Source organism: Periplaneta americana, chromosome 17 (genome assembly GCF_040183065.1).
Source record: "Periplaneta americana isolate PAMFEO1 chromosome 17, P.americana_PAMFEO1_priV1, whole genome shotgun sequence".
In the NCBI taxonomy this organism is placed as follows: Eukaryota; Metazoa; Arthropoda; class Insecta; order Blattodea; family Blattidae; genus Periplaneta; species Periplaneta americana.
This window is the reverse complement of record NC_091133.1, coordinates 4,472,377-4,484,850: the sequence shown is the minus strand read 5'-3', so window position 1 is coordinate 4,484,850 and position 12,474 is coordinate 4,472,377. Positions and strand designations below refer to the sequence as shown.

The following is a 12,474-nucleotide window of genomic DNA, read 5'->3' as shown; positions in this document are numbered from 1 at the left end:
ACTGTAGGCCGGGTGAGTTGCCGCTCTCGTGATCGGTTTCTTCGCAGGCGCAAAGCAACAATACGCTTAGCACGCTAGCTCATGAATGTAATTGTGTTCTTGCTGTGCAGTATTTTAAATTTGTGATTTGTTCGAGTGTCTAAGAGTTATATTAATTGTGAATTATTAAGTTTTTAATTTCCCAATTAAGTGATATTGTGAAAAATATATCAGAACAAGTTTCTGGAGAGGTTTGTGTTGAAAATGACTGTGCAATAGAAGGTTTATTAAAAGTGCCTTTTAACCGTCGTACATACAACGAGGAAGTTGAAATTGTGAAAATGGAAAGACCAACTCCTGAGTTAAATTTGTCCATTGACGTAAAAGAAAAACAGCGTGACTACACACGCCATTTCACTTCAACATCATATGGTAAGTGGAATTGGATGTGTGGTAGTTCTAAACTGTCTAAACTATTTTGCTGGCCATGTTTGTTATTTAGCCGCGAAACTAATGTGTGGTCAAAAGAGGGTTTTCTAATATGAACTCCCTTCGAACGGCAGTCCTAAAACACGACAAATCAAAAGCTCATATTTGTAGTAGCATGAACTTTGCAAACTTTGGGAAGACAAGAATTGATTTACAGCTAGATAAGCAAAAAGCTCTACATATCAACCAACACAATGCTCCTGTGGAAAAAAAAGCGGGAGATTTTACTGTGTCTTATTAACGCAGTCTGCTTTCTAGGAAAACAAGAATCGGCTTTTCGGGATCATAATGAGAGTGTGGAATCAGACAATAGAGGAAATTATATTGAATATTTAAGTTCCTTAAGTGAATTTGACCATTTACTGGCCAATCATCTTGAGAGTTCAACAGTATTTCGTGGTACTTCTCCTGCAATTCATAATGACTTGATATTTATTTTATTGGGTTATTTTACGACGCTGTATCAACATCAAGGTTATTTAGCGTCTGAATGATATGAAGGTGATAAGGTGATAATGCCGGTGAAATGAGTCCGGGGTCCAGCACCGAAAGTTACCCAGCATTTGCTCGTATTGGGTTGAGGGAAAACCCCGGAAAAAACCTCAACAAGGTAACTTGCCCCGACTGGGATTCGAACCCGGGCCACCTGGTTTCAAAGCCAGAAGCGCTGACCATTACTCCACAGGTGTGGACTAATGACTTAATATTTGCTATAAGTGGGGTTATGATAAAGAACATAAAATCTGAAATAGAAGAAGCACCTTTTGCGGCCGTTGTTGTTGATGAAACAAGTGACTGCTCTAATCAGAGTCAATTGTCCACTGTTTTAAGATACGTCGATAGTACTGCCAATGTTCAAGAAAGGTTTATAGGATTCACAAATGTCAGTTCGGGCAAAACTGCTGCTGCTTGGTTTCAGCATGTGGAAGGTGTTATAGCAGAATACGATGTCGGCAATAAGTTAATTGCACAGACATACGATGGTGCTTCAGTTATGGCGGGAAATATTAATGGCTTAAAAACAAAAGTTCAAGGAAAGTATCCTCAAGCACTATTTGTCCATTGTTACAGCCATGTTCTCAATTTAGTTTTGCAACAAACTACTTCATCCATTCCAGAATGCCGCATTTTTTTTCAAAACACTGTCGGGTTTAGCTGCATTTTTCTCATCATCTCCTAAAAGATCAGAAAAACTCAAGAAATTTATGAACAAGAAACTCCCAAAAGTAGCACCAACTAGATGCAATTTTACATCTTGGCTTGTAAATACAGTAAAGGAATACAGAGAACAACTGACTGCTTTTTTGAAAATATCTTTTGTAATGACTCTGAAGAAAACTGGGTAGATGATGTAATTGTGCAGGCTCAAGGATATTTGTATTTTTTTCACACAGTTTCAGAATATATTTCTTCTTGAAGTCTATGCTAGAGTGTTCGCACATACAGATGTGCTCTACAATATTCTTCAGACAAAAAGTCTAGACATAGCATACTGCTTGCAAGAGGTATCAAAGTTAAAAAATACTATATTCGAGTTCAGACGTAGTGGGTTTCCGTCCATATGGAGTAATATGGAAAATGAAAATTCTTCAGCCAATACAATGGAACCACCATTAAAGCGAAGAAAAGGAGATGATGAATTGAAATACAGGCAGCTGTACTACAACATAGATCGTATGCACATGGAAATTACTGACAGATTTTCTGATTATGGAAAGCTTCAGTTCACATATCTTCTAGAGTCTCAAAAATTTTCTGCTTATAGAGAAAACTTCCCGAATGAGGCACTAAACAAATTATTTCAGTCCTATAACAGTCACTTTGATCAAGTACGTTTGAAAAATGAATTAAGTGTAATATATTCAGCAGAAGTCTTTGATTTTTCGAACAAACCTATCCATGAAATATTATCTGCCATATATGAAAGCCAGCTGAACCAAGTTATTGCTGAAGTCCTTAAATTGGCAACATTAACTGTGACAATACCAGCTACGTCAGCATCAGTAGAAAGAACATTTTCTGCGTTGAAGAGAATAAAATTCTACTGTAGATCAACTTGTACACAAGAATGTTTATCCGGCTTGGCACTGATGTCCATTGAAAAGTCATTTCTACAGAAACTTCGCAAGCGGCCCAACTGTATTCAATGACGAAGTCATCAAAGTATTTTCGTCCCAATCAAGACGTCTGGAATTCATATATAAACAGGTAAGGAATTTTATTATAGGGACTTCAAAATATATTTGTGTAATAATAGGGTCAGTGGTAGCCCAGGCCCTTAAACCAGTATACGCCACTGTTTGTAATGCTGTGCTTAAAGGAGACGCTGGGAGCTCTGGCTATTTGCGTCCTTCTGTAGTCTACAGCAGCGAGCGAGTGAGCTCTGTGGAGAAAGTATAGAGCAGCCATGTCAATTGATGCCCACAGAAGCAAGCGTGTACTTTAGAGCCCAGGAGAGCCTGAGAGCTTTACAGCGGAAAGGAAAGAGACAGAAAAAAGAGGCGGTATATGCCGCTTGGTCGAGCTATAGTCAGGGATGGTCAGCACTGATTCAATAGATAAAGGGAAGAGAACTTATTAAAGCTGTATCTATGTTAATTTTTAGATTTGCCTGAGAAGTATAAGGGCATTATAAGAATGTAAGTTTTAATTTTAATGCTCATTTTTCACAAGTTTGGTTTTTTTATTCAAAAGAAATATTTTCTCAACTTTTCGTATAGAAAAGCGAAATTTTCAGGTATAGGCCTATTTATTTAGTAGCCTTACAGAATGTTTTCGTAAATCTAATATACCGTATATATGTATTACTGAAGATAGTGTATTGAAAATTTTGAAAATATTCGCATGGAAATTGTTTGTAACGAAATGAATTAACAAAGCAACTACTGTTACATCATAAGCAAAAGATACGTGCCCATGTGTTGTAAAAATGTCAGCTCTATAGCTTCAGCAGATTTCGAGAAAATAATTTAATATGCTAATGACAGAAAGTTGCTCACAAATATGTAATATTAGTTACACTTAAAACAGATACAGTACCTAGGTAACTTTGCTTTGTACTGTAATATTGTTTTGATTAGTTCATTGATTACTTTTGTAAGGCTAAAGATACCATCAATATAAATTCCAACTTGTCTCGTCATACTCAATCTCTTTCTTTGGAATATCACTTTCTTTATGAATGATGTGTTTCATCCACTTAATACAGTACTACTATGGAATTTATGTGAATATTCCTTCTTAACTCTCTATTATGTTATTAAGATTTAAAACACAAGTGCAATATTAAGAAATCAGTGTTAGTACTTTTGTTTTACAGACAATATAGATAATATTAAACAGAAAGAAGCCATATAAAAATATCGACATAAAATTTCACGGTCCGTTTGAAGTTTGTGCACCACTGTTTTCTTAATCCTACAGGTTGCTTATTCATATACACAACCCTCCCTCTTGCCATACTTAGCGCTTGCTGCCCGCGCACGACGTCAAGGTCAGAAAAATGCGCTTGCTTTGACATCACTGGTATAGAGGATGACGACCTATGAGGAACGTTTAAAAAGAAGCTACAGTCCCAAAAGTGAAAATGGAAAGGTGTGTACAAAATGATAAACAGTGGGTAGAAAAAACAAAGTGAAGGCTTAAGAGAAACATGAAGGAACATCGGACAAATAGCAAATGTGAATGAAAGAACAGAAAATAAAAATATGACAACCTGAGGATAAGTATGGAAGAAAACAGTGATAAGATTAAGATGCTGGTAAGTGAAAGTATTTTTTTTTTATTTTATTAGGTTATTTTACGACGCTGTATCAACATCTAGGTTATTTAGCGTCTGAATGAAATGAAGGTGATAATGCCGGTGAAATGAGTCCGGGGTCCAGGAAGCTACTACACCCATTTATGAGAGCAGGAAGGCGTAAGGGAATTATCGCAAAGAGGGATAAATTAAAGATTAATAGGAAAGAATATGATCTACAGTTCTGTATGGAGAACCAAACACACACGGATTTTCGGACTGAAGTGATAGGAGAGGCCAACGACATGGGAGAGGAACGAACATGATGCAGTGGAAAGAGAACAGCAGACAACAACGGACAAGGCGAAAAGAAGAATAACAGAGGGAGGACAAAGATACAAAGGGGAAATAAAGAAATCGAGACGACATTAAAGCACAACAGCGGTCATATAGTGAAGAGTGACGGGCAATGCTCCTATATATTAATGATTTACCAATAAATATATCCCACTCAGAAACAGTGCTCTTTGCGGATGATACAAGTATGATTTTCAAAAGTAGAAATGAGAATATCCTACAGAATAACATAAATGAAGCTAATAATCAATTAAAAGAGTGGCTAATACATAACAGACTTAATCTAAACATAGACAAAACAGTTTTTATTAATTTTAATCGAAATGAAACGCATAAAAACTTGCAAATATATATTGACAATCAGAATATAAAAGAAGTTGAGTGTACAAAATTCTTGGGAGTATGGATTGACTCGAATTTGTCCTGGACTCAACACGTAAGCTTTCTCTCTGGAAAACTGTGCAAATTATGTTATGCTTTTAGAATTCTTACGAAAAGCATATCTCTTCCAAGTTTGAAAGTAGTCTACTATGCCCATGTACATTCCATTCTTTCATATGGTGTAATGCTGTGGGGCATGTCCTCTGAAGCTATAAAAATATTTAAACTTCAAAAGAAAATAATAAAAATAATAAAACAAGTTCGTATATGCACTCCAAGCAAAGAAATTTTTCAAGAATTAATATTTTACCACTCCCCTGCATCTACATCCTAGAAAATGTTTGCTTTATACATAAGAATCTTAACTATTTTAAAAGGAACTCTGAAACTCACAACCATAACACATGAACTGCCAACAACTTGCATATAAATTGTCATACTATTACCAAAAGTCTCAACAGTACTTCTCATACAGGTATCTTATTATATAACAATATACCTGGGGATATTAAACATTTAAATTATGAACGTTTCATAACCAGGGTAAAAACTATTCTGCTCCAGTCCATGCCGTTCAAAATCACTGATTTCTTGCATTAAAGCTATAAAGCAAAATACCTATACTGTTTTCGCTGTAAGAAAAATCCTAATGTAAACATAAGCACGTTGCTGTCATACCCGTGATTGGCTCCCAGTTGAAACACTCACATGACGCAGGAAAATATAGTTCGTATTTGGAAACCACAATCTTGTATAATTTGAATATAAAAAATTGAATTCTAGTTGTTAAATACGATGAAACATATAACTGCACTCATATGCAAAACTATATGTAAAAGAAAAGCTACTTTTATGCTTTGTTATGTACTATGAACGCGGATGAATACCGACAGTAATACCGAGGCAGTCTGTTCCGGTAACAAGCTGGCGTCGCTTGAGCTCGTAGTTGTTCATGTAAGTACGTGGTACTGAAATGGGGCTTCTGCATCCTCAACTGTCCATTGTGAAGACATAAGACTTAAAAATAATTTAATCACAGTAATTATAAAGTAAATGTCTCCTAAGAAAACGAGTGCATAGTAGTGAGGTTGGGCCTACTTGACGAGTAATGGGAAATGTTTAACATGAAACTTAACGTACGACAGTAGGCGGGAACGTGTACTGAGAATCTATGGCGCCAAACAGCGGCCAATGAAGCCTCACTTCAGTCACGTGCTATTGTTTACATTAGGATTTTTCTTACAGCGAAAAGATTATACCTTCATTACTGTTGCACATAATTTTTTCTCCAAACAATATTTATAATAATGTAGGACTATCTTGCTTTTACCTAATCTACGTTAATTTATTTATTTAATGTCTTGCAAACGGAAAATGTATTATATATCTTGTTATTTATTGTGTCTTTGGTAGTTTTACTATTGTTTGAAAAACTTAAGAATGTTAAAATTAAATTCATACTAGAAATCTTATTTGTGTGTGTCTGTGTGTGTATTTTTTGCATTTATATTTTTGCGTTTGTATCTAATGACGAACCTATAATCTGTAATAGATTGTACAGGGAATGAATAAATACAATACAATGCAATGCAAGACAGCTGATTGGCGCAAAGCAAGGCCCAGAGTTGGACGGAAGTCGCGTACCAAATAGTGATGACGCAAGATGAGGTCAGGAACGTGTACAGGATCAACGGAGAAAATACATTAGAAGAAATCGTAAGAACGAGCAACTATAGAATCAGAACATGAGGGAAGAAGCGGAATGGAAAGTGAGGAATTAGAACAAATAATAAGCAAGCCGAGGATGTGGAACATCGACATGGGAGCAAAAAGGGATCAGGAAGCTCACAAAACTCTGTGCATTCTGTTCCTTATGTACGTGAACAGAATACAAACTGTTTTGGAAGCAGCATTGAAGAAGAGTAAGAAAAAGTGAGCGCAAGCAGTCAGGGTGACAAAAGTGACAGAATAAGCAGATCAAAAAGTGACAAGTGAGAGAAGAAAGTGCAAGTAGAGGAGCAAGAGGGACAATGGACAATGAACCAAAGTAGATAAATATATAAAATTGTGACAGCCGCGTCGAGTGTCGATCACGTGTCCCACACAAGAGGGGCGCGCGAGAAGACATGAGGCCCGATAGACGAAGCGAGCTCCGTGGAGCGCTGAGCGGAGGGGAGACGAAACGATGGTCGCTGCGGCGAGGCGCGACGTAAGGGGAACGACACGCTGTTCCGCGGCAGAGAGGGGGAAGTAATGCGCCTGCGACTGAGGGAAGAAATCCAGAGAAATCGAGAGGCGCCATCTTCTCTAGATTGATCGCGAAATCGTACTCTTTGGATAAAATGGTTTGCTTATAAAGAGGAGACGCAAGTGAGCTGAGCAGTTAGTTGCAGTCGTTGCTAGTTTTGGACAGCAAGGCAGTCTTGTGCAGCAGTGAAGCCAGCTTCGAGACCGCAATTCGACTTGAGTTGTGTCCGTAACTGTGGGAGCCGGAAGTCCTGAGTTTGAGTGCAGTGGACCGCAGTTGGGGGACCTGAGTTCGAAGTTCAGTGGACTGTCTCTGAAGGTCTGGGGTTCGAGATACTGTGAACTCGAGTGACTGAGCTAGAAAAACTAGCCAAGGCAAACGAACTGTGAACTGAGAACTGACAGTTCTGATTTGTAAATAGTGCTTTGTGAACATTAGTTAAGATTAGCAGTACATTGTTGTTCTCAATAATCCAAGTAAATTGTTATTGTTGTCTGTGGAGTGCAATAACGAATACTGTGTTACTGTGTGGAGTGGAAATCCCATTGTTGACGGGAGTGTTTACATTCAATTATAGAAAGTGATTATTGTCGTAACAATAAAAGTTACATTGTTGTTTTGAATAAAAGTCACAATATTAGTCAAGGGGTGCCGACACGTTAAGTCAACAGTAAACAGATGCATACCAACGTATTATTTCGTTTTAATGCGCACCATAATAAAATGGTGTCCATGTCACAGAAGGAGCTTGTTATGATGAAGAATGTGGTACACTTTTCTGATTAATGCCACTTGCTCTACAGATAACACGAGACCTAGTGAATGGATTTACACCAACAGCAGCTAGCACACTAACATCACCATCTAAATCAGTCACTGTTTAATTTAAACAATGGTTGAAAAGTGTCATACATTCAGCATCCCTTCTGATGGGAGTAACTCCCAAAGGTTTGTCAAGATGGTTGACGTCTCTCAGGATATTTCATAGGATAGTAGTTATTACAATCCCACTGTATTTTTCCTATATTCTCTACACACCAGGGCCACAGTCTAGTATATACAGTCACGAAGCTCAATACTTATTAAATATGCAAACATAGATAGTTGAAATATGCATCCATAGGTAGTTGCTCACCACCAGGATCGCTACTATCGCCTCATCACAGACCCTTTCCCCAGCAGACGATAAAAATGCATTGTACTTTCGATATCGTATTCTTTTGAAAAAATTAACACCTTCCTTCCACTATTGAAATATGAAATACATAAGGTTTATATATTATTTTCATAAAGTATACATTATATTTTATAAGCTCATCTTCCTGGATCTTTCGGAAGAAGGATAAATCTGACCTCTTTTTCTTACAATATTTATAGTACCACAAACGTCTCCTTGTCCCATATTATTATTTAAATTATTGTATTTGAGCCATTTACAGTTATTACAACCGATAACGAACATTTCACAGTTTACACAACTTTTCACAACAGAGCGAAATACGGCACAGTCAATGCCTTTTCGATCTAGACTAGGCCGAAATGTATGTTCGGATTTTCTATTTCAGTGTATGTAGCTCAGTGAAATATTATATTATAATTTTATTGCGTATCATTGCTAAGTTTTATTTAGTGTAATGTGTCCATAAGTTGCGTTTACTTCTTTTTGCATAATATGTTGCAGAAATAATTACAAAACTGTGTTATTTTAATGTGAAGAGAATTTTACGCGTGAACATAATCTGTTCGCATCAACATTTTAAGTTTAGAATGGAAGCTATTTTGAGGTTCAATAAAAACGAATGTATATTGTGATTTTAATTTAGCACATCTACCTTCCTTAATTGTAGACACTCCTATCACTCCTATGAAATTAGTGTACGTACATAATCTATAATTTCAATATATCTAAATATTCGTGCGGTGCAACTGAAAATTATTGAATCGTGCATAAATGAATGTACAATAATTTCGCAATATTTAATCGAAATAAAGGCAGGTATTACACATACGAACAACGTAATTTTCACACCAAAAATAATATTACACCTTAACTCGCAAGGAATTATGTCTGAAGTGTCTCCTAATCATTGTTTTAAATTTTATTAATGCAATTACACTACATTTTAGAGAAATATATGTTACTCTTTATGCATTCCCATTAATTTATATGGTTGAAATGCTGCCCTTCGTGATCGGGTTAAGCGAGTCACATGGTCTGCCTTACGGCCTGAATTAGATCACGATGGCAGTGACACAGTCTATTGTTCCTAGTACACACAGCACTCCAAGCGGCTAGCAACTATCGTGAGAAATGCAAAAAAATCACCCCAAGCTTCGTGAATGTATATAGTAGACTGTGCCAGGGCCATACAGGCTGTTTATGCATTTTTAAATACCATCTCCATGTACAACACACAACACGACTTTCCTCTACAAAATACCACACAGCAAAATTCGAAGTCTACATGTTATTTTTTAGCAAGGAAACAACCACATTAGCAGGACCGTAAATAAATTATCGATCAGAGTAATGTACAGGGCAAACAGCATTATGGCTTGGCTTGGTCGTCGAGGGACAGATCCTTACATCTAGGCTTTCTTTGGTCCATTGTGCATGCTATGAATGCGATGACTGTCCAGTTCGAAAGGCAACCTGGGCGGCATTCATGAATCTGATGCCAACAAGTGGGCCACTCAGCCTCAACCCTGACAGAGCAAGGGTCCATCTTCAAACGAATACCTGATAGGGTCCAGGCCAGCAAGACATTCCTCTATCAGCATGGGAAGTCTGTACTAATCCAAGACATAATCTTACACTACTTTTAATTATTTCCAACAATAGATGAAATGATGAGAAGATATATTTCAATGCTTGGCATGCATGTTTAAACTGTTTCTGGTTAAGAAACGTACATAAATTAAATTATATTTATTTTGTTTTATATTGATTTTAATTGTATTTACTGATTAACTATATAAAACAATTAAGAATTAAATGTAATTATAAAAATTTGGAGGACACCAAAGTTTCGACCAGGAACTTCTCAATCTGTAATCGAATCCCCACAACTGAGCTATGTGTCACCTGTTTTTAATGTGACAATGTTTCAATAACTCAATGAGGGAGAAAACTGTATTGGAGCAGATGGCGGAATCATCTCTAGCCTACCAGCATGGAGAGTGGCTCTCTAAAACACAGTTGCGACACATGTTGAAAGTGCTGATTCGTTTGGCAAAGATCTCTACTCACTAAGTAAAATTACACTTTCAACACTTGTATCGTAAATAACTAATGCAATTGAAACAAATCTTACTACAATTCTCACAAATCTCCTGTATGCTAAAACTAGCCTAAATCTACTCTTTAATTTTCTGGAAAAAGCACATAGATAACATCAATCATTAAGTGATGTGCAAGATGGCAATATTAGGTGCCTCATTCTATATTGCAAGATCGCCAAAAATAACTGTATTATTATTGAAACAACTGTCTTAAAAATTGAAACAAAACAGCCATATCGCATTTTAAGTTTAGTCTATTCTGCAACAAAAAAAAATATATATATAGAATAAATCTATAACCAAAATTGTTCCCGTAATTTTTGCTTTTTCTAAAAATAATTGGTGTTAACATGTATAATTAACCACCCTGAAACCAAATTCGCATTGTTGAAATTTTTCTTTGTATGTGTGTCTGTCTGGATGTTTGTTACCTTTTCTCACCATAATCTCAGAACCAATTTATATGAAAATTGCAATATAACTCAAGTTAATTCTAACTGAGATTTATGGTTATATTGCATTCAAAATACTTTAATTAAAAGGGGGCCTGAATTAAATAAATCGAGATATCTAACTAATCATTGATTTTTATGAAAAATGTTACATAACAAAAGTTTTTTTTTTTTTTTTTTTTTTTTTTTTTAACGATTTCCGATCAATTTTATTTCATGCAAAATTTTTATAGGACTAATATTTAACGAGATACAGATATCTGACAAATGAAAACAATTAATGACTGCGTCTATTTAAGGCGGCCTTGCACAACAAACGGAAAATATTCATTTTTATAAGGATATAATATTGTTTTCTATAGAGGGAATGTCCTATTTTAATTATGTAATTACCGGTACTTTATAATTATTTCTAACAAGTGGAGCGAAGCGCGCATGTACGGTTAGTAAGTAATAAAAACATGCAGAAAGTTTTACTGTCCCCCAATGCATACCAAAATTCCCTGTCAAAATAACTGTACTGAGAAGGTTTCTGTGAAGAAGAGGATATAAAACTTAACACTGGGAAGAAGAGCCAGCACACCAATGAACTCCACTCACCTCGACTTCAGACTTCACCACGGGGAAATTATTGAGCAATTTAATTTCTTCAAATTGTATCTCTGATGTGTGATCGTAGCTGACATCCACGCATTCCTTCTTTATCTGAGCCACATGCAGATCCAGTAAATTCCCTTCCTGCAGAATAAAGAGACATTGTGATTGACGAGGGATGTTTGAACTCTCTCAGAAATGTACAACCCTCAAACTTCGTTAACTGATACAGCTTCCATAATATGTAAGTGAACACACAAAAATTTACCTGCCGATACAAATTAAGAAACTCTCAAAACTTACTTAGAATGTCGGGTGGAATGCATTGTTCAACAGCCGCCCTCCTGAGGTGCACGCAGTGTCATACAGCTTCTCTTTAATTTATTTTACAAAACATAATCCAAAGTATGAACGTCTGTTACTTATTGAAGGCAGACTGACTAGTGAGTACTTATTTTACTCTATAAATGTGTAACACAAGCGGCAGCACTCGATTAGGTGATTAAACACGAATGCATTCTACACCATGCACACCGCACTAATTCACTCATATCACAATTATTTTGTTCACAATTTGTACTTATATTGTCAAGGCAAAACTCTTTTTATGTCAGGAATTCTGGTGGTCTTTCTGATTTATATAGTGTGTAGCAAACCATGAATATTTTTTCATTGTTGTGCCCAAAGATTATGGCAAACATCATAACTTTGGTTATGACCATAAGCGATATATTTTCGCTATATTTGAAAGTAATGAAATCGTACTTATTAAAACATTCAGATAAATCTATGAAGACATGCTTATAACGTTATAACACACGACAGGCTTTCTGTTGCTACAGAGTACAACTGTACAGTTTAGCGAAGTCAGCAAGAAGTTAAAGTCCAGTCCTTGAACAAGACAGGAAACGTGTACGGTTGCATTTTAGCACAAAGCCTTCTTACGCAACAGC

General features: G+C 36.2%; 1 protein-coding gene across 2 annotated transcripts in view; it reads right to left on the bottom strand.

Moving 5' to 3' along the window:
* LOC138693306 (zinc finger protein 665-like) overlaps positions 1 to 12,474 on the bottom strand; it is a 54,958-nt gene that overhangs the window by 15,850 nt on the left and 26,634 nt on the right. For both annotated transcript variants that reach the window (XM_069817180.1, XM_069817179.1), the window contains exon 3: positions 11,528 to 11,665. In XM_069817180.1, the coding sequence (XP_069673281.1) occupies positions 11,528 to 11,665 (138 nt within the window). The remainder of the gene's footprint in view (positions 1 to 11,527; positions 11,666 to 12,474) is intronic.